The sequence below is a fragment of the Rhinolophus sinicus genome, chromosome 5 (assembly GCF_057876585.1).
Source record: "Rhinolophus sinicus isolate RSI-liver-muscle chromosome 5, RSI-T2T, whole genome shotgun sequence".
Taxonomy (NCBI): Eukaryota; Metazoa; Chordata; class Mammalia; order Chiroptera; family Rhinolophidae; genus Rhinolophus; species Rhinolophus sinicus.
This window is the reverse complement of record NC_142505.1, coordinates 92,697,753-92,720,940: the sequence shown is the minus strand read 5'-3', so window position 1 is coordinate 92,720,940 and position 23,188 is coordinate 92,697,753. Positions and strand designations below refer to the sequence as shown.

The 23,188-nt window shown below is 49.3% G+C and overlaps 1 protein-coding gene across 1 annotated transcript in view; it reads right to left on the bottom strand.

Annotated features, from left to right (window-relative positions):
* The window catches only part of GALNT10 (polypeptide N-acetylgalactosaminyltransferase 10), a 177,525-nt gene that overhangs the window by 9,165 nt on the left and 145,172 nt on the right, over positions 1 to 23,188 (bottom strand). Inside the window, exons 6-8 of the mRNA XM_019750401.3 lie at positions 22,544 to 22,727; positions 17,135 to 17,252; positions 3,887 to 3,994 (exon numbers count right to left, since the gene is read on the bottom strand). Of these exons, the coding sequence (XP_019605960.3) occupies positions 3,887 to 3,994; positions 17,135 to 17,252; positions 22,544 to 22,727 (410 nt within the window). The remainder of the gene's footprint in view (positions 1 to 3,886; positions 3,995 to 17,134; positions 17,253 to 22,543; positions 22,728 to 23,188) is intronic.

Sequence of the window (23,188 nt, the reverse complement as noted above, 5' to 3'; positions counted from 1 at the left end):
TGAGGCACAAAGATAATTAATAAAAAAATGACAACCACATTATTGGCAAATGGGGGTGACAGGTGAGGAACATCCTGTGTGTGAGACCTGGAGACAGAAGAAACAGTGAATTCTCCTTTGCAACTGTGATGAATATTCCCCATTCCATCTGCAGTGTAGACACCACCTGCTGAGAACCTCTGACAGCTGGCTCTGGAAGAACACAGCTTCAGGGTTCAGGGGAAGTTCCCTGCTCCAAAATGTCTCCTTCTGACCCCTGGCTGTTGCCAGAAAGCTTCTCCTCACCTCCTATATTTAAATTTCCAAGCCTTTTCTCTATCATAAAGCTGCCCTCCCCACCCCCCCCATTGCAGCCCAAATGTGCTTCCAAAAGGTAAAAGGGAGTCAGCACTTCAGGCTGTTATCAGTCATTCACACCTCAGTGTAAATGACCGCTCTAGAAACAGAGTTAAGCAGGGGTTGGCCAGTATCTCCTGTAAAGGGCCAGGCAGTAAATATTTTAGGCTGTGGGACCAGATGGTCTCAGTTCTGAGGATGTAGCTATAAAGCAGCCCTAGACGCTATGTCAACGGATGTGTGTGGCTGTGTTCCAATAAAACTTTATGGACACTGAAATTTAATTTTGATGTCACAAAATATTCTTTTGTTGTTTTACACTCCTCCCCCTACTATTTTAAAATATAAAAAACATCTTTAGCTCACAGGCCACATAAAAACACTTTGCCGACTCTTGAGTGAGGAGAAAGGAAGCCAACAGGAGGAGGCCCGGATACCAAAGACAAAATCCACTAACTCCTCAATTTTGTTGGCTCTGAGTGTGGCACTAGGAAACTACAGCATTTCCTGGCCACTGCCCCATTCTTCTTGAGTGCTGAAGGGGTCGACAATGGGTTAGAAAATAGTTCAGGAACATTGTTATCCCCCCAGCCCCCTGCACGGCAAATCATGGGTTTAATTTAAAACCGTGCCCCGAGGAAGCTGAAGGCCCACAGAGCCTGCACACCTGAACGCACTCCTTTCTCACTGTCCAATTCGCTCGAGCCACAGGGATCATGAGGAACTGCCATAGTTTCCATAGGCAAGGGTGGCCAGTCTGACCAAGGAAAGGTACCAAAATTCAGCAGTGATATTCTTAAAGGATCCAATCATATACTATTTTAATTTTAGTTGGTATTTAAATTACTATTGTAATGAATATTGCATTTTCCAGACACAGCTTAATAAGCCATTTCTCCCAGACCTTGAACTTTTGTACCAGTGAGTGGACCAAAGTAAAGGACTTTACATTTATTTTTATTACACCTCTCCTCCCCTTGTTAGCGTCATGAAAAGGACTCTGGGAGTGAAGTGGGTTGTGCGCTCTTCTTATCCCTCCTCCTCACACCTCCCTCGCTCGGGGGGGCAGTCCTGTCTGAGAGCCGCTGCTCTTCTTGCGATTGGACTATAGAGATTTACCTGGATCCTTGGGCTAAGGCTCCAGTTGTGTTTCACCAAGTTTGAGTGGGTTTCTGTTACTGCCTTCCCTAAGACCCCTTCCCCAGAAGCAGAGGCAAGAAGGAGTTTAGCAAATTTAGTGAACCAGTTAAGACTGGCTGCTTATTCTGGAGGCAGGCAAGCCCCTTCCTGCACTGCTACTTCACTGCGGTCTGGCTGTGTGTCCTTCTGGAGTCAGCACAACCTTGGTAAGACTTTGGTCTCCCTCTTTATTGTGCCCTCTTAGGGCTTTGCGAATACCTCTCCTCAAAGCCACCAAAATGATGTTCTAGGAGATAATGCTCTGGGGGGAGCTGGTTGTTAACACACGGAGAAAACATTTAAAATATGATCTGCAACTAGATGAGGGTAGTTAGATACTATGAGCAAAAGTCAGAGGAGCTTGAGTCAGACATCTCTGTGGTCCTGCAAAGCCTACGTGGGGTGCCACTCCAATTGTTAACTGGCTTAAAGGCCCAGGAGGCTGGTTCAGTACAGATGGGTGAAAAAGAAGTTAAAATGTTTAAATGCAGACAAGACAGTGACATAAACTTCCCAGTCTGACTAATATTGATGCTGACACGAACACTGCTACTAATAGCAGTCACTATTTGAGGGACAAATGCTGTACTCCAGGCACCAGTCAACCCTACGTGAGCTTGAATTCTGAGTCTAGGCAACTAAGGTGTCTATGTTTCACTTTCCTCATCTCTAAAATGGGGATGAAAAATAAGTGAGAGTTAAGTGAGATGAGTACGTAAGTTGCTCTGCAAGATGCCTAGCTCACAGAAGGTGTGTGTTACGACAGTTAGCTATTACCCATTGAATTCACCTCTGGTTCCATAAACGGGAAGCGGCAGTGCCTCTTTCCCAGGCTGATCTTATAAACGCAGCTCTGGATGGTTTGGGAGTCAGAGGTGTCCCCATGGTCCCGCTGTTGCTAGCAGCTGAAAGAATCTCAGTCTTGGCTTACTGAGCAACTTTGCGCTGTTTCCCTGACGGGCACCTTCTCTGGGACTGCCAATAGTATTTCAGGTGAATCGTGATTCCTGCGTCTCTATCTGAATCTAGAACCCACCCCCCACGTCAGATAGAGCTGTCCAAACTCCAGATGGCTGGTCGGCTGTCGTTGCCATCTTCGGTCAGTAGAGGGCACTGCCGGCTCTCTTTTCCCTCAACGCTGGTCCCATAGCCCCGTAGCCTGTGAAGCCTCCGGAAATAGCTCCCCATCCTCGGATGGAGGCCGGGGAGACCCGCTGCCTCTTAGAGCCTCTCAGTCTTCTTGTAAATCGCAGGGCAGGGGCTCTTCAAGGACGCAAGGGCTATAATCCTGCACGTTGTCGACTGTCAGGGGGTGCGGGGAACGCAGAGGCCTGGGCAGAGGAGGCTACGTGGACTGATGTCAAACAGGCTGACAAGGGGGGCTCTGTCGGGAGGGGTCTCCGCGGGGTGACGAGGGGGGGTGGGATGTCCCCATGAGCAAAGATGTGCCTATGATCTTTCCAGCTCCCCCCAAACCTCCCTGCAGCGCTCTTTACCCTCTGGGGACACTCCCACCTCTTCGGTTTTCTTTGTGGTCAACTTGATTTTTTCTTTCTTTCTCAAGACACTTAATATTTTAAAATTTATTATTAAAGTTGCATAAAATATCAATAATACAAAAAAACCTCCAAAACCTCAAACCTCTAACAGATTTCCATTTGTAGCTTAGTGGTCAATTTAATTCAAGCAATAATGAATACAAACCATTCGAAGGCATGAAATAGTTTGACACACAGAATTTTTGGTAATAAAGGTGGGGAGGGGGTGGGGAGAAGAGAAGGACATTGACATTTATTAACCGCCCCTGTGCCAGGAGCTTTTAAGTACCCTGTCTCAGGCTTTCCCAAACATACCCACCTGTATTAATATTTATCTAACATGTTTCTTTAAATCACCCCATGTCTAACTTTGCACCTGCTTTAGCTTTATCCTAAGTAACACTGTCTGTGAAATCCTAAGTTTGCTATATGAATACACATCAATTTCTAATCCACATTCATTTAAACATACGTAAATAAAAATGTTCCTCTGTCTACCACCTCAAATCATCTTGTCTGTAGCACTTTGGGAAACTCCTTAATTCTCTGGCAACGCTAGGGGTTGGAAAAAATTAGCTTCCTTTAAACAAAGGTGAAACAGTCTCAGAGGAGTGAAGCAACCCTCCCAAAGTCACACAGCTAATAAATGGGTGAGCAGGGCTTTAAGTAAGTTCTTTTACATTGGATTTCACCTGAAGAGTGGTGGTGGTGGTGGGGGCTCATCCTCACACGTAGGGATCACTTGGCCTGGGGTCCCGGATGCCTCAGGGTACCTCTGCTCTGCTGATGGGCATAGGTAAACCCCTTCCCCACCAGGGAAGCCACCAGCTTACCCGGGCCAGGCTGACTCCAGCAGGGACCTTGTACGGTACATACTTCCTGTAGATATGGCCCACCCTGGAGCAGGGGATGTCCTCCATGCGGCCCCCACACATCCACACCTGCAGGGTGAGAAGGGAGAGAGATGATATTTCTGCCCCCAATTTGCTACCCCCTCCTTGATGCATCTATTGAAAGCATAAGCTTGTATTGTCTACTAAAGCCCCGTTCCCAGAACTAGGGATGGAGGAAAGCATAGTAATCACAACAGTAGCAAAAATAGCTGACAGCAGCGAGTGCTTACTCATTGCCAAACACTATGCTATGCGCCTCACATGCACAACTGCACTTAAGCCTCGTCAGAACACCTATAAAGTAAGTAGGGACAGAGCTCCACTTTATAGATGAAGGAAATGAGGCTCAGAGAAGCTAGGAAGCTAGTCTAAGGTCCCAGGGCTAGGAAGTGGTGGAACCAGAACTTAAACCCAGATTTAAATTCTCGGCTCTAAACAGAGTCTGAGCTCTAAGCAACTGAGGATGCTTGGAGTGCTGTGTTGAGAAGCACTCTAAGGCGGCCCTGGGGAAGACTAGGCGATCGCTTAGTGATGTCTGCCACAGGTATGAGAGGGGACGACGCAGAACATGGGATCTGTGTGTTTACTGAACGTGGCATTACATTCTGGTGTGTTTCCTCCTGGATCGGTAAGCTTCCTGCTGGGCCCCCCTGAGCAGAGGTGGCAGGCCCCCTGCGCTGACTTTCCTGTGGTCTGGCTGGCTAAACCATGCAGCTGGGCATCACTGCAGTGAGGGACGCTATGTTGCTCCTTGTGTCTCCCTCCTTATCTGGCATCACAAAGAGCTCCTGAGTGTGACTTTGCACTGGGCGGACAGCAATTTGGGAATTCTTATTAAATACAAACAATGCTGACTCACACCCACTGAGGGGCCCAGCCTAAAAAGACTCTCCTCAGCAGTCCTGGGTTCAAATCCTGCCTCATCCATTTACCAGCTTTGTGACTTTGATCAAGGGACTTTACATCTCTGAGGCTCAGTTTCCTCATCTGTAAAGGATTAAATGAGGCAGCCCTGGGGACGGACAGTGCTTCGCACAAGACTCGGCACACAGTCACAGCAGTGTCACATGCCACAATGATTGATTCCTATATTTGACTAATATTTGGGGAGTATCTGCTACATGCCAAACATTGTGCTGGGCAGATATAGTGGTGAATAAGCCAAAGCCCCAGCTCTCATGGAGGGGGGAGTGTGGTGACTAGCCTCCGAGATGGCCCCCCAATGATCCTCGCCTCCTGGTATTTGCACCCTTATACAGTTCCCTCCCATATGAGTCCCATGAGGACTGACCTGTGTACCCAATAGGATACTGCAGAAATGATAAGGCTTCCACCTTACTCCCTGGGATCACTTGCTTTGGGGCAGCCAGCTGCCATGTTGTGAGGACACTCAAGCAGCCCTGTGGAGAGGTCCAGGTGGTGAGGAGCTGAGGCTGGCTGCTAATAGTGCTAACTTGCCAGCCATGTGAACAAGCCATCTCAGAAGCAGATCCTCCAGCCCCAGTCAAGCCTTCGGATGACTGCAGGCCTGGCAGATACTCTGACTTCAACCTCATGACAGACTCAGGCATAACTATCCTGCTAAGTCCCTCCCAAATCCTGACCCACACAAACTTGGAGATGATAACTGTTTATTACTGTTTGAAGATGCTATATTTTGGGGTAATCTTTTTTCCTGTGGCAGTAGGTACACCAATACGGGGAGCCAGTTTCAGATGGTGATGAGTGCTATAAGAAAGCCAAAGTGAGGTCACTGGATAGACTCTGTATGGATGTGTGGGCTGCAATGTCACCCATCTGTAAGGGAAAGCCTCAGTAAGGGAGTATTTGAGGTGAGACTTGATGAGAAGGTAAAAGTAACATAAAGATCTGAGGGGTGAGAGAACAGGTGGTGAGAAGAGCTAGTGCAAAGGCCCTGGGGTAGGGCCAGTCTTGGCAGAATCACTGAACAAAGCAAGCCAGAGGCCTGGAGCAGAAGAAGAAGTGATGGGAGGGGAGGTCAGAGAGGTGAGCAGGGACAATCGTAAGGGTCTCACAGGGCAAATCTTCACCGAAAGTCTTTAGTGAGGAAGACAATACAATCTAATTTCTATTTTACAAAGATGACTCTGCCTGTGGAGTACAGAATGGCCAGTTGGGTGCAGGCCTGGGAGAGGCAAGGCCTGGGAGACTCTTGCAGACATGAGGCAGTCATGGCTCTGGCTTGTGGTTCATGGTTTGGGTCATGGCTTGTGGGGGCTATGGGGATGGCGGGACAGAGCTGGATTCAGGAAATTATTATTAATCTTGGTACCATATGTCCTCATTGATGGAATGAGGAGTAGGAGTGGAAACATCTACAATGCCAATTCTGTGCAAAAGAGCCTTTTTCAGCTTGAACTCCTCAGTGAGATATTGGGGATTTGTTTAATGTCTTGATTAATTTGGGGGCTCTAGAAGGGCCACTTCATGCACCTGGGGGTCCTCAATCCTCCAGGATCTCCTGCCAGCCACTCTTTCCATCCCACCCCATTGTACTCTGTCCCGAGCTTCCCGCAAGGGGATAGGCATGTATGGGGCTGCAATTAGTGGAAGTGCTGCCTGGAGAAATGCAATTATATTCTGATCTTGGGGGAGGAAAAAAAAAATCGAGCAAGTCAATAGAACAGAACATTGGTCTCAAGATAATGGGCTCCTGATGGTAGATTAATGTCAAGGCCAAGCCAAGAAGTTTATTTTCAAAGCAGGAGATATTGATCAGGCGCCAGGATCCCATAACAATAACTCTTCTTTTATACAAAGTGATTGATGTGGAAGTGATGCTTTTGTCTGGCGGGCATTGCCCAGGACGCCGTTGGGCTGCCCCTGCTTTCTGGGAGGTGGAGCAGTGCTGAGCAGGTTGGGGACACCTTACCCCGCTCTATTTTTGAATGTCTCTCGGGCAGTGGGCTAGGTTGGCGCCCAGCTTTTTTGAGTCCATATTAAACTCGCATTAGCTAATTCCTTAATGCAGACAGATGATCAATTTCCAAATCCTTCTCTTTGCTGTGACCCCAGGTGTCTTTGGTCCTGACCACGATGGCCATCAGCCTGAAGTTTCCTGAGGGACCAGGGTGACCTTGATCTGCTGAGAGCTTCGAAGCGTCCCAAATGCTCTCACATTCCTGGGATGTCTGGAGCCCAGGGGAGTCCTGGCATTGGATGATGGGTTTACTCTATGGCTTCCCTGCCCTGCACATGATTCACTGACGGCTGACTCAGAATGTGAACTGCCTTCAGAGAGACAGACACCTGCTCCGCTAAGGCTCTTGCCAGCTCCTGAGTCCTTTGGCAGCACCTGAGCAGCCTGAGAAAGGCCCACTGCTGGCACATCCCCTCTTCACAACTCCCCCTGCCACCCTGAATGCATCTTACACAGCAGTCAGCACCTTCCATGGTGGTCACTGGTTATCGGGCAGGATCCCAAGTCTGGAGGGGGCTCTCCTTCCAGGGCCGTGATAAAAGCTGAAGGCACAGAATGGTGACATGACTTGCCCTGGGCTGGCGAGCTGGTCAGAGCTGGTCCTGGATCCCAGGTCCCCTACCTGTGTACCTTTAGGGCCCTCCCACACCTCCTTCACAGCTGAGGCAGCAGCCACTCAAGACTCACAACAACCATGGCACAGGGGTGATGAGCACACACCGCTCTCCAGTCCCAACGCCACCTCGTGCAGCTGTGTGACCTCATGCAAGGCATTCACCTGGGGAGCCGCCCTCTCCTCATCTGTGACCTGGGGATGATAGTCACTGCTACTTGCAAGCTGCTGAGGTGGCAGGAGACAACCTGTGAAACGCGTGTAGCTTGATGCCTGCTCATAGCAACCCTGATTGATGTTCATCATTTCTACTTGCAAAATGATGAGAAACGCCACCACCTTGAAATTATACAGTGTTTGCCCTTCGGCCCAATACCATCACGTTTTTTATCCTACGGCCCAATTTCCCAAATGCAGAAACTGAGGCTCAGAGAGAGGAGGTAGTTTTTCTAACTGACTCAGTGGCAGTGCCTGTAACTTACCAGGAGAATGACAAAAGCAAGTGGGGCAGGGCGAAGCCATGGGGCACTGCTGGGGGCCAGCCCAAGGGTGTTCTCCTTTCTTCCAAGGAACATACCAGCAGAAGAGTCCAGCTGGAGGCAGAGAAGGGGGAGCCACAGTGCTGGCAGGAGCCAGAGTCATGTTTGGCCAGGACCCCATGATATTTGGATGGGGACAGACACAGGCCACTGAGATGACATTTTTGCAGCCCCTCTCTGCTTCCAGCTTTCTTGCCTCCCTCGTCCCAGCGCCCACCCCATCCTGCCTGCTCTGGGAGCCTTGTTCCACCATAAGGAGTTTTCATGTACCCTGTCAGCTCGCTTCTTGGTGCCCTCCCCGCCGCAAAACAGTCTTCTCACGGGAAGCACCATGCCACCAGACAAGAACAAATCTAATTGTAAAAGCTTGCTCCCATTCATTTTCATTGCTGCTTTGATTTATTTTATTAGCAACCTTCTTTTGTGTGATGACAGGCTTCATTACAGTGTCTATAAAAGACAATTACTTGCTCTTATCTCCTAAACTGAGGAGGAAAGAGACGAGCGGTGATGTACATCAGGAAAACACAATGGGACCCAGAGAGAGAGTGGAAGAAGGGCCGGTCCCGAGGAGGAAAACATGGGTGGGCAGGGGCTGGGGTGAAACCTCTCTGTGTCAAGAAAATGGCTGCCTGGAAACCAACCAGGAATGGGACGGTCATCCTACATGCCCACGGCTGCCCGGGGAGAAGACGGCAGCCAGCCACATCTTCTGCTGTTTGTATCTCAGCCGAGGACCGCCTGGAGTTCAAACCCTATTCAATTGCACTTTGGGGAAATAATCTGACAGTAATTGCCACTGATTATGACACATCATCTGTGTGCTTAGGATGAACATAGGGTAGCAGTTATGAGCTCGGTTCTGGAATTAGATGGAACTAGGTCTAATCCAAGCGCCTAGGCAAATTTTGTGAGTCTGAAAGCCTCAGTTTCCTCATCTGCAAAATGGGATGAATTATTGTACCTATTTCCTAGGGTTCTGATGAAGCTGAAATGAGGTTATTCCGAAGCACAGAGGACTGTGCTACCTGGTGTTACCTGGACACACAGCAGCTGTCACTACTGGTGGTGGACCCTGCACATATGCGTGCCACACAGTTCCCCTCAGAAAGGGAATGGCGATATATCCATGTCGTCTAGAAGTTTCTATCATTTTTAATACATTGGCTTGTTTTGGACAACAAGATACTGTCTCGGGAGGTCTTACCAGCATGAAAGGACTTTATTCATGCCAGTTTTGGATGTTCATAATGGTTACTGGATGCAGTTGGTAAAAATCTAGGAAAAAACAATTTTACTATTTTTAAAAGCCATTTGAATTTAGTTCTAAATTAATATATTGTTTTATATAATATAGTTTTAAGCACATGTGTGTCTAAATTAATAAATTAGTATTAGACTATTTCAACAATATCCTTAGCTGTTTAGTCAACTTGGCCAAAGAATGGGGGCGGTTGCCTTACATTAGGGTTTTTTTTTCTTTAAGAAATGAGTTTAGTAAAGTTGTAGGATACATTAGGTTTTGACTCATATTTGGAAATGGAGCTCTCTCACAACCACCCCGGGAGGGAGATACTATCATACCGTTACAAGCGAGGAAACCAAGGCCCAGCGAGGCCAAGTGCCTTCCCCAGGGCTCCTTGGCTCACAAATGGCAGAGCCCTGAGTGGAATCGGGGTTGCGTCCCCAGAACTAGGCAGATCTGAGGCCTCCAGGGAGACTGCACCTTCCTGGTTTAATTTTTCTAAAGCTTGGCCCTGATCCTGTCATGGTTCCACAAAGATTGCTATCAATACTTGTACTGCCTGCATAACGAAGCGCTCACCCTTGGTTCGCAATCAAGGTCCTCTGTCACCTGTTTCGGTCACCCTGACCCTCTCCACAGCCCATGCCCTCCATGTGTGGCTGCTGCTGAGAGCCAGCTGCAATGCACTCACTTTTCAGTTCCATTGGGCACATGTGCTCTTCTTTCCATGAACAATGCTGCCTGGTCATTCATTCATTCATTCATTCATTCATTCATTCATTCATTCACACATAGCCTAGTCATTGGTCAGCTTTGCTCTAAAATCCTGTTGGAAGAAATGGAATAGAAACTGGCTGCCAAGAGTGGACCTAAAGAGCCCATGATACAGAGCCTTCAAAGCTGGGTGAGGTGAGCAGAGCCAACCTGCTGGCCAACCGACCCATTTACTCTGTCCTTCCACACTTGAGCCCGAGAATCCTCCCTACACAGGACTCCACCTCTTCATTACAGCCATGATTTCCAACGTTGGGTGAGCATCAGAATAACCTAGAGAGCTTGTTAAAACACAGACCACTGGATCCCACCCCCAGAGTGTCTGACTTAGCACAGGTCTGCAGTGAGGCCTCAGACTCTGCATTCCTAAGCAGTTCCCACGTGCTGCTGACATGGCTCGTCTGGGGGGCCACCCTTTGAGAATCACTGCGTACTGAAATAGTGACAACCCTTCTCAGGATAAAGGTGCCTGCCAGGTCACACTGTGTCTCTAGACGTCCCTGTGAGTTTGGGGTTATTAGTCCCCCTGTAGATGAGGAGATAACGGTTCAGCAGAAAGGACAGGTGAGCGGTCCGAGGTCTCACTGAGAGTCCATTCCCGAGCTGGGCCTGGTGCCAAGGTCTTTGGCCTCTGCCCTGTGGGCCTTAAGCTCTTTCCACGCCTGTCTTCCTGCAACTGCAGTCCGATCACATCAACCACAACACCACCAACATTAATAGCTACCATTTATCACTCACCTATTATGGGGCAGGCACCGAGCCAAGGTTGTCCCAGTTGACTAATACCATGCTCACACCCACATGTAGAAAGGAATTAGTCTATCCCCATTGTACAGATGAAGAAATTAAGTCCAGAGAGTTTGAGTCACTCTCCCAAGGTCACACAACGACTAGCTAATTGAGCCTGCACCAGGACCCAGGTGGCCTGATTCTGAAGCACGTAATCCTGTGCTGTTCTGTCTAACATGAGGGTTCTGATCAGGACACCTACCACTTACTAAGCACCTCCTCTTTGCCTGGGTCCAGGCCAAAGACATGTTTCATCCCACTTGGTTCTAACAATAAGCCTTCGAGAAAGTTATTATCGCCAGTTTCTGCTGATGAAAGACTGAGGCACGAAGAGACAGGTGTGTGCTAGTTAGGGAGTCATGTAGGTGTGGCAACCCCTGGCCTTTGAGCCCCCTTTCTGGAGGAATGGTGGGAGAAGCAGGCTCCCACTGACAGAGATGCTCACAGAATTTCAAATGGCTCGTTGAGAGTCATGAGCAGAATGCCTTCCCTGTTCTGGGGCAGACGGCTCTTGGGAAGTCTGGGCACATGTGGCCGGGAGCAAAATGCTGCATGCAGCTGAGCGTGTTCCCAGCATCCTCAGATGACCCAGCAACGGAAGTACATCAGGTTCCTGGCAGCCACACTGCATCTGGTCTGAGTCTGAGGGAGCTGGGAGGGGCAGTGAAAGGGAAAGGGAAGGTGCTGTGCAGGTGCTTGGATGATGGCCCTGGATTGTCCTCTGTCCCTTGGGCTGGCCTTTAGAAATCATTTCTCCCTCCTGGGTGGCTACCTAACCCCCGCTCAGGGCTGGTCCTGGCCTCTCAGCTCTACCTGTAACAGTGGCCTCTCGAGCCGGGGCCACCTTTTCTCAGCCCTCCCACCAGGTGGAAGGAGATGAGCACTGCACTTAGAGGAGGGACTTCTGGGATTTAGTCCTGGCTCTGCCCCCTTGTAGCTGAGGGACCCTGGTCCTGTCACCGAACCACTCAGGGCATCATATCACAACGTCACCCTGGATCAGATTCTGGGGTGTCCTACCTTCTTTCACACACCCAATTTCACTGAGTCCTCCTGAAGACACTGTGAGTTTTACAAAAGGAAAATCTGAGAGTTTTCTTTTTAAAAATCTTCCCAAGGCAGTCTGGGACTGGGCTGGCCTTTGGTAACGAGATCCGTGTCAAACAATGCAACCCCACTCGCCCTGGGGCCTCCTGCCTCTACTCAGCTGTGCTGCGCCTCCCTCTTGGATGAAACACAGCTCTCCCTCGTCCCTTACGTGGCTTCCCATCGGTACCTTGTTCTCACGAGCCTGCGGCATGGCACCCTCAGGCCACCTCCATCTCTCCAAGGGCAGTGTCCACACCTCTGCCTCCTGGAGCCAGCCCGACAGAGGTGCACTCAGGGGACTCAGTCTCTCCCTAGATGCCCCTCGCCATAGGCCTGCCCTGTTGGGAATCTTAGCCCTAAACCTGCAAATGGCCCAAACTGTTGGGATATACATGGGAGGAAAACCATTTTTCCTTCTTCTTAGTTAAAAAATAATCTTAATTTTTTTTTTTTATTATACAAGTGGTAGGTACTTATGATGAACACATTCAATGTTACAGAAAGCCATTAGTAGAAAGGGACAGCCACACATCGTAGCCTAGACAACCTTAAACATGCTCAGAACACTGACATTAGCCAGTAGGTGGGCAAAATTACCTCCCACAAAGAACACACTGTAGAGTATCTGCTGTTTACCCTGGTGATTGCATGGCTGCCTGGGAGCTGTGGCACGCTGCCACTGCCCAGCGTTACAGGAGAGTATTGTGTGGCATATCACTGGCCCGGGAAAAGATCAACATTCAGAATCTGAAGTACGGTTTCCACTGAATGCTAATTGCTTTTGCACCATCTCAAAAGTCAAACCATTGTAAGTAACTGTCCGAATAATACTCCATTGTTGGGGTGTGTTCTAACTTATTGATCCCCTAAGGACATACATTTGGGTCATTTTCAATCTTCCCCTACTGTAAATAACGCTTCAATAAATAGCTTCTACCTAAATCTTTGATCATTTATGCGGCTGTCTCTTGGATAAACTCCTGGGTGTGGAATTTTGGGTCAAAGAATGTGCTTGCTGTGAAATGTAACAGATTTTGCCAAACTTCTATTAACAAAAGAGATATCATATCCCCTTACATTGCCCAGAGCACATATATTTCTTATGCCAGCTCCGCCACGACCTGTAGATACTTCCTCTCTCTTGGATCTCAGAGTTGAAGATATCCTAACCTGGCCTCCTGGGGACACTGTGCAGTCCCCTTTCTGCTCCCTGCCCATGCCACCTCTAAACTACTCTTGGCTCTGTGCAAATCAAAGGGTTTTCGCCATAGCATTTTATTTGATCCTATCTCATGGGGTATGAAGGAAAAATACATCAACACCATCTAGGATGTGAGGGCCTAAGAGCTCAAGCGATTGGTCCAGGGTCCCCAGATGGATGGAGAGCAGAGAGGAGAAACCAGTGCCCTGCCTTCTCACCAAGTGCCTTTCCCAACATACCACCAGTACCCAAAGATGGTGATGGAAGTCTGGGAAGAACATGGTGAAGGAAGTTTTATCAGACAGGAATTAATGTTACTAAGTTATTTAAAATACCTATTATGGGCCAGACACAGGGGTATAGAGATGGAACAAGACCCACTCCCTACCTCCAGGGAGCTCAGCGTCCAGTGGGAGAGACAGGCCAACCCTTGGGTCACGTCAATACGAGGTATTTGAAACCATCCTGGCAGTGACGCTGGAGTGGCCCCTAATCAGCACAGGGAGCAGAGGTAAGGCTGAGAGGAGGCCATTTAGATGAGCTGAGCCCAGAAGAATGAGTGTGGGTTGGCCAGACTAAGGAGAGGCATCCAAAGATGGCCAGCATGGGAGCCTGGGGCCTTGTGAGCAGATGTGTATGGCCGGGCAAAGTGGACACCTGTGGTTTGTCCTGACCCATATCCATTCCCCCGTTCTGGATACAGTGCCTAGACTTTCCTTTGGGGAACTAGCCCATGCCCATGTTCCTGGTTCTAGGATGGGCATGTGACTGCAGCTGACCAATGAGAATGTTGTTCAGCGGTGGGCAAGGGACCAGCCAATGAGACTCAACTTGGGGACTTCTACAGGAATGATGGGGGAGAGAAACTCTCTTTCCAATGGATTACTGGGTATTTCTGCAGAGAGAAAGCCTGCCTGAGCAGAAGGCCAGCCCACATGAAAGCAGAGACCGAGAAAGGTGGAGAATGGATGAAATGGGTTAGTCACTGGATCCATGAAATGGGTTAGTCACTGGATCCATTAGGCCCCTGAAGGGCCTACCATGGAATTTCAGTTGTGTGGGCCAATCAATTCTGATTTTTTGCTTAAATCCGGTTGACTAGGATTTTGGTCACCTGTAACCAAGAGTCTAGACTAATGCAATGGGGTAAGAGGACAAGGGGGAGGGCAGAGACGAGAAGCTGTCAGCTCCTGGAGGTAGGTGCAGGCCAGGTATGGAGTTTAACCACACAACTGGGGAGACTCTAATCGTCAAGCAGGAGAACTCTGGTAGTGACTGCCTTTCGGAACAAAATCTATGCTGGCTAAAAGAGAGAGCATGAGACAGAGGCAAAAAGAGTCAATAACTATTCCAGAAATTTCAGAGTCTTTAGGACACCTTTTCTGGGGTTTTCTCATCTAGGATAGATGGCCTAGTCTGGAACTGAAGCCAAATTATTAGTCCATTGGTCCTGGCAGCACATCTCAATTTATCTTAATTTCTGAAAATACACGGCCTTTCAGACCAGTCTCTTTTCTCTGTCACCAAGAAGAAAAGGGATCTTAGCAGAGATAAATCAGAGGGAATGTGGCCCTTCATAAATGCCCCGCTCTGCCTGAACAGAACACCTGGCATTTCAGGGAGGCATCACAAGCAGATGAACGGGCTAACCTGTCCCCTCAGCACTGTGGCAGGCTGTCCAGGAAAGCCTGGGAGACAATGCACTGGCAGATGGGCTGTTAGGGGTTCCGGGAACTCACGCTCTCAAAGCCAGGAGAGAGAAAGCTAAGGGAGAAAAGTCTCCCTTCCAGACTCAGAGCCTCCTCATTACACTGCCTCCTTTCCCCTCGAGAGTGAAGGATATAATTGGATCAGATGGAAACAGGAGCCATCCTCCTTCTCCCTCCCAGATGAGAGATTTCTAAGATGGCTTCATTACCAAGTCTTTTGTAAATAAACTGTGTGGAGAAAAATGCTATTTGTAGTGCCGTAATTGCCTGATGAGCATCATTAGATGGGTCTTTGAAATACACAGAATGAAATCGTTTTGGGTTTAGGAATTCCTTTGTGCAAATCTTTCTCCATTCACTATTCTCCTCAAAACAAGCTTCTGAAGGTGGACTTCTTGTTCAAGGAGGCTGGTTCTGGCCAGAGACACACTTGTTCTGAGTATTCAACCAACAAATATTTATTAAGTGTCTTCTCTGGGTCAGACAGTCCTTCTGGTACTTATGTTATAGCAGTAAGTAAAACACACAAAAATCTCTACCTTACTGAAGTTTACATTCTGGTGAGAACTCAGAACACAGATGTGCCCATTTCTGGGAACAAACTTGCCAGGAAACTTCATAAATCAAGTTTGTTTAATTGATGATTGAGGAACTGTAAAGTAAAAACTCTTCTGATTCCTTGTGCGTGATTTCAGTGTACCCAAAAAGATGTGACATTTGGAAAACAAGATTGCATGGGCTAGGGATGCTAAATAAATGGCATGTATGCCGTCACTTGCCAAACCTGTACCAATGGCAGACATCACTAATCAATCACCACTCTTTTTGTGATAAGCTTGGATGCAGCCTCAGAATACACATCAACACAGAACTGGGGCAGCCTCTACCAAAGGATCAGAGTTGGCTGGGAGAGGAAATCTATTTGCAATTTCTGACTTAGATTGTTATTAAATTCACTTCACTGAGAGGCTGTAGAATATTTCAATAAATTAAGAATAACACCAGGAAGAGATAAACGCAGAGAAGATAAGGTGGGAGATGGCAGCCACTTTCTCAGGCTAGTTTTCCTCTCAAGTGCTCTTCTCTCACATCCCTACTGAGGCCTATAAAACATGGTGAGTCAGAGCATGGGCTATGCAGTCAGGCAGACCTGGTTTCAGGTCCTGGTTCTGTTCATTCTAACTGTGTGGAACCTTGGTTGGATCCCACCTCTCTCCCTGGGAAATGGCTATAACGATGATCCCACCCCCCTAGGGTTCTTGTGAGGATTAAATAAGCCAACTTGTGTTTGGCACGGGGTCCTGCTGGCTCTGCTCAGGGCTGAAATCCAGCTGTGACACACCCGAGTGGATGCACAGTTGTTTACAGCTGGCATCCGCTCTGACTGGTTGGTGCTTATGTCATCAGAGTTGTTAAATGTTTTGAATATCACCCGTGGACATTAATATTAGTTTTATTTAGGGGTCCGGTCCCCTTACAGGAGACAACCTCAGAACTCTGGAGGTCAAACAGACACAGAACGCTTTTCAAATGAAAATAATGTCTCAACAGAATTCTGGGTGGTTGTTTTCTTGCTAATCAAAAAATTCATGTTCCCCAGTTCTGAACTGCTCAACCAGTGCTATAGAGAATGACATAATGATATTGGTAATAAAAATCTTTTAAGATATTTATTATGGAGCACCTAACAAGCATGGTCTCATTTAATCCTCTCAATAACCCCATGAGGACTTAAGTGTTACTAAATCCATTCTATGGAAGAAGAAACTGAGTCTCAGTGAGGTAAGGATTCCTTGTCCAAGATCATGCAGCTGGTAGGAAGTGGCAGAGCTAGGATCTGACTTAGGCAATCTGACCCCAGCACTGAAGTCTTAATTGCTGTGTGTGACAATGGTCCTTTGCATTAAAAGCTGATGCCTGACTCAGAGTTGTGTATTCACAGGGGTTGGCCCAGTAATAGTGCTGCTGGCCATCCCCTGTTGGAGTAGGTGGGCGGGTGGGTGGATACACCTCACCAGAGGTTCTGGGACGTGACAAGCAAGTCCTGGCGGACCACAAGGGCCCAGGACAGGCTAACCTTCCCCTCAGAGGGACCTGTTCTTCATCTGAGATCAACACAGAACCCCACAAATAAAGGGAGAACATGACGTTTTTGCCTTAGGAACACAGGCAAAAAACACTGCAGAACTCTGAGGCCTCCAGTCTTTCCAGGCTCAGAAAGACACTAGGCAGGCAGCTTGCCAAGATGGATGCCAAGGAGAAGCAGGCTTCCGGAGAACTGGCTCACCTTGAATGAGATTTCGTACTGCTCCCCTCCCCAGATTTCCAGGCCTGGGTCGTACCCGCCCAGCTCCCAGAACCACTTCCGATCCACAGCGAACAGTCCACCAGCCATCACGGGAGACCTGTCAGGGAAGAAGAGCGTGGTGTAAAGACGTGGCCCTAATGGCCATGTGCTCCCCGTGCAGTCTGATGCTGCTGTTCCCCCGGGATGACACAGCCCACATGTCCAGCAGGGAACCCCAGGCCCTTCTGAGTGAGGGTGCAGGATTTTTTCTTGCTTGCCTCCACATCCATTCATAAAAGCTACATTTTAACCAAATGGACTCAAAAGTTCCTTTTCACGGTTAACACCAAAGAATACTTGTGAAATGAAATCACAGTACTTTTTCCCTGTGGTGCTGATAGCTGTATCCTATATATGTATCTTCAGTTCACCCACTAGTTGAATGGCTCTCATCAGGTCTTTCCAAGACTGTCTATCCTGTAGAAATGTCTTAGAGAGATGAAAAAACATTTAGCTTCCTGGGCTTTACCCTAGAACTATGAAACAATCTCTAGGCGATGGAGCCAAGGAACCTGTTTTCAGACTCGCTCCTTGGAGGGTTTGTACTCAGTCAGCACAGACATTTGTCTGCTGAGAGTTTACAGAAGACACAGTCTGATCTTTCAGTTAAACGGGTAAGATTAACTCCACTCATTCATTCTCTCATTAGTTTATTCACTGAGTGCCAGCTGGGCAGCAGATGCTGGAAGAACATGGAGGTAAACCAGAGTTGGCTTGGGACTTCAGGAGATACCAGTGTGGTGGGGCAGCCACCTCAAGACAGAAGGATCCAGAGACAGCTGGGTGTACTAAGGGCCAACAGCACTATAAGAGCATGAAAGGAGAGAGTGTCTGTCGCCAGGTTTTGGGCATGAAGAGGGAGGCTGGGTGAGGAGGGAGGCTGGGGCGAAAGTCAAGGAAGGGTGTTCAGAGAGGTTGGCATTCTTGGTGGGTTTGGACAAGTGGGCACTGGGGGTAGGGAAGGCACCCAGAAGGAGAAAACAACAAGAGGAAAGACACAGAGATGATACATTATGGGGTGTCATGGGGAATAGGAAGTCAGCATGGCAGCATGCCAAGCCCGAGAGGGACGCCTGCTGGGACCTGCCCAAATCCCTCAGGGCCCCTCACCCAGGGCCGGCACCTAAAAGGGGCCACTGGTGGTTGCTGTGTGAAAATCTCTCAGAGTGGCCGTTTCCTTGTCTGGCTCCACTGGAAAACTCCAAGCCTTCAAATCAAAACACATTTTAGGAGCAACCTCCACATCCCCTCCGGGCTTCGGGAACTGCGAGCTCCTGGGAACATGGATCCCAAGCTTCCTGTGGCAGCTGAGCCCTGACAGCACAGGAGGGACTCCTTTATAAGGGGATCCCCGCGACTACCCTGTTTTCCCAAAAATAAGACCTAGCCGGACTATCAACTCTAATGCGTCTTTTGGAGCAAAAATGAATATAAGACCCGGTCTTATTTTACTATAAAAGGCCTGGTCTTATCTAACATAATATAAGACTGGGTCTTATATTCATTTTTGCTCCAAAAGACACATTAGAGCTGATGGTCCGGCAAGGTCTTATTTTTGGGGAAACACGGTATCTACTGAGGGCATGAATACGCCAGGTTCTGCACTGAACTAATTCATTAATAAAATGACTTCACTCCTCACGCTGACCTCACGAAGCTGGCCTCAGGATCACCACCCCATTTTACGTATGTGGAAGCCAGAGTACCCCCAGGTGGCCCACTCCAGGCTTCACAGCTGCTAAGCAGGATTTGACTCTCTAACTTGTGCCACAGCCTCCACTCCTCCTCTCAGGGAGGGACAATCGAGCAGTAGGTAGCGAGTGAAGAGGACAGGGGATCAGCAATGGTGAAACCCTCACTGCGGCCTCGGCTCTCCTTCCCCTGTGGTGTGACCTAAGCAAAGACCAAGCCCTGTGCTGCCCACTATAGCAGCCACTAGTCACGTGTGGCGACTGAACACTGGAAACGTCGCTAGTCTGGATTGAGATGTCTGGGAAGTGTAAGATACACAGCGGATTTCTGAGATTTAGTGTGACATCAAGAATAGGAAAGATCTCATCAATAATTTCAAAGTGTTGGTTACATGCTAACATGAGAATATCTTAGAAATACTGGGGTTAAGCATAGTATACTAATAAAACGAATTTTACCTGCTTATCTTTACCTTTTTTTAAATGTGGCTATGAGAATATTTAAAAGTTCGGATTTGGCTCGTATTATGTTTTTGCTGGAGGGAGCTGATTTCACATCTTTGGGCTTGTTTCCTGTCTATACAACTAATGTATATGTAGGTATACTTCCTAGCTCACCTTGCTAGTATATTTCTGGACCTAGGATTATAAGAAAAGAAGGTGTCATTAGCATCAATGCGCCTTCGTCTTCCGAAGGCTGTGGGGCTTGGGTTTTCTGGCTGGAGCCTTAAATACACTGTTTGGAGGGGCAGAGTGTTTCGGACTTGGTGCTTCATGAGAAATCAAACCCAAGGCTCGGCACATGAAAACCAGCCTGGGCAGGGGCCGAGGAGCTGCCTTCTTAGGAGCTACCTCACAACAGGTAGGCTGTTAGCCTTAAGGTATTTTGGAAGCTTGAGGCTTTGCCCCCAGAGGGAGGCCTGTCCTGTAGCCAGGTCTGTTTCCTACTGTGTTCAGCGATAATAGTAACAACAATTCTGAATGTCTAGTGTGTGCCACTCACTTTACTGACATTATCCCCGGCTCTCACAAAGCGCTATTACTAGCCCCCATTTCAGATGGAGGAATTTGAAATTCAGAAACGCTACACACTCTGCTTAAGGGCATGCAGTTGGTAAGTGGATGCGCTGTGATTCAAACTGGGGTCTACCACCAAAGCCCGAGTCTTTCAAATATCACTCCCCCACGCTGTGCCTGCAGATTGCCCGCTCACTGGCACCGTGGGGAGGTGTGCAGAAAAGGACCAGGATTTCTCAAGTGGCCTCTCCCCTGGGTTTTGTCCAAGTACAATACAGAAGAGAGACTTCTGGAAGGAATCAGAGGACACAAAGGAAGGAGAGCCCCTGAGGAAACATCTAGCCTAGTGGCCGCCAACCTTGCCACCCATCAGCATTGCTGGGGAGCTTTAAAAAACAATGATGTCCAGATCCTACCCCCAGACTCCGGTGTAATTGGTCTTGAGGGTGTCCTGGGTAAAGGAATTTTTTTTTTATTTTTTTAAATAAACTCCATGCATGATACCAATGGGCAGCCAGGATTGAGAGCCACTGTCAGGGTCCAGCCAACGCCCTAACATCCAGATGAGGAGACTGAGGCCCTGGGGAAACTGGCTGGGCCTCTGCAACTGACCAAATGCATGACCTCAACTTACCCTCATCCGGAAATGAGGACGATGAACGGGCCAAGACCCACACTTACGTATCTTTCAAATCTCAGGGCCTATGAGTCAGCTCATGGCAAAGGGTCAAACCATAAAGGGGGTTCTGGTTACCCTGAACGTTCCTTTTCTGGAGCAGCCCAGCTTCTGTTACATGTCTTCTTGGGCAAGTGTCCTTTCCTCTCTGAACTGGACCAGGAAGGGCTCTAATTAGTTGTGTTTGACCATGTTGAGGATACAGGTCAAGAGGGGGACACAAATGTCTGACCTGCTAAAGGGGCACAGGGGCCGGCTCGTGCCCTCCACTCTCAGCTCAGGCTGCTCCATCACCCGGCCACCGTCCATTTCCTCAAAGGCCACTTCCTCCTACCTCAGAGCCTTTGCTGGGGCCCACAACATTAGGGGGGTCCCTTCAGGAATCCTGGGTATGCACTGTGCCCGTGAAGATGGCTGAGCTGCCAACAGCCCACTTTCTCAGGTGGGGAGAGTGGGGCACAGAGAAGTGGGGTTCACTGGGGGCCAAACTGCAGTTAGGCAGGGGTGGCAGGCAAATTGATGCCGCCCCCAACCCCCAGAAGTCAATGTCCTCAATTCCTGGAACCTGTGAATATGTTACCTTACACAGCAAAGGGACTCCACAAACGTGATTAAGTTAAGGACCTTGAGGTGGGGAGTTACTCTGGTGAGCCCGATGTAATGACAAGGGTCCTTATAAGTGAAAGAAGGAGGCAGGAGGGTCCGAGTCAGGGGAGGAGATGTGATGATGCGAGCAGAGGACAGGGAGAGGGAGAGATGGGGGAGGGCTGCGGAAAGGGAGAGAGAGACAGGGAAAAGGGGGAATCTGGGGGACGTGGAGCTGCTATGCTGCTAGCTGGCTTTGAAGATGGAGGAAGGGGCTGAGAGCCAAAGAATGTGAGCAGCCTCCAGGAGCTGGAAAAAGCAGGGAAACGGATTCTCCTTTGGAGCATCTGGAGGGAATGCAGCCCTGCTGACACTGATTTTAGCCCAAGACTCGTGTCAGACTTCTGAGCTCCGGAACCTTAAGAGAATAAGTTTATGTTGTTTTAAGAAGCCAGTAAGTTTGTGCTAATTTATGACTGCAGCCATAATTAGGAAACTAATCCAGCAGTAGAACCTGGACTTTGGCTTTGCACCCAAAGATCTTCTTGACATCTCCAGCAGGAGAGCCAGTGCAGGGATGGCGGGCCCACTGTGCAAGAAAAGATCCTTTCCAGCTTGGAGTACAGAGACGGACCGGGCTGTTTCTGGCTCAGCCACTCGCTCACTGGGTACCCTGGGGGGACCCTGTCCCTCCTGGTCCTGACGCCTCCATCTCCTCACCTGTAAGGGACTGGAGTCCATTCCCTGTAGCTTCCCTCCAGCTTTCACACCCTAGCACGCTGTGAGTCCAGTCCACAACCCCCAAATTTCCACCATGGGACAAGCTGTTATTTTCTGAACACCTCCGAGAGGGTGTGACAGAGCGATGGGAAAACTGGCTTCTGAGGCAGACAGACCTGCACGGACACTCAGCCTTTGCCACTTCACACTTGCTGTGTGACCTGGGCAAGTTGCGTAACCTCTTGGAGCTGTGGTGTCCGCACTGGAAAAGCTGGATAATACCTTTCATAGCTGCTGTGGGGCTTACGGAGGACGAGGGAGTAAGATGCCTGGCACAGTGCCTGGCGTGAGCAAGTGCTCAGGAGGTGGTGGGGAGGGTGGTGACGGTGGCGATGCCCCCTGGGGCCAGGCTTCGGGGCGAGAGCATGAGCAGCTCCCCTCACCCTCGGCTGGCACTCCTGGCAAACGGTGCAGAGTGGACAAGGAACAGGTGACCAGCTGGGAGGTCCACGAGCTGGGAGGGACTGTGCTTCTGGTTGGGGACATCTGCCCTGGCCCCTATGTACCGGACTTTTGGGGGAGGTGGTGCCCCCGAGTTGTGTGTGTTGGGCAGGGGTCGCTGGGTCACCCCTGGGACCAGCCCGAGTCGCTCACACTTACTCAAACGGGTCGCTGGGGTCAGCTTTCTGCAGCTCGGGAGGGATTGGGATTCTCTTGTAGTACATCTCCCAGTCAAAAGCACCGCGCATGGCGTCCCCGGCCTGGGTCTCGTAGCGAAAGTCGTCGTGGTCGATCACGTCAATCATCGGGCACACGATGGTCTTCCGGTTGCGAGCGATGCGGTCTGAGGAAGCCGAGAGATGCCCATTAGGGAGCAGGACGGGGAGCAGCTAACTGCACGACCCTGTTCTGCAGCTTACTCGCACTTTTAACACGTTCCCTGGTGATTTCTCTGAACACTTGAGTTTGATAATCCTGGAGAGGAAGGGAGGGCACAGGCTTTAGGCAAGGGGCTCCCATTCAGTCCTGGTGACTACGATTAGGGATGTGTGTGTGTGTGTGTGTGTGTGTGTGTGTGTATGTGTGCGCGCACGCATCCCTGGGCCAGCTGCACAACTGATGTCTCCCAGCCCCAGCATTCTCCTCTGGGGGTGCCAGCAAGCTGTTGGGGCAGGCGAGCGGCAAGTGGGCTGTGCTGGGTTGCCTGGTGGCTTTGGGCCAGGAATCAAGATCAAGGCTTGGAATGGGGAGCCTGGTAGGTCTACAGCGACCTAGAGCCCAAGCGTCATCAAGCTACCACATATT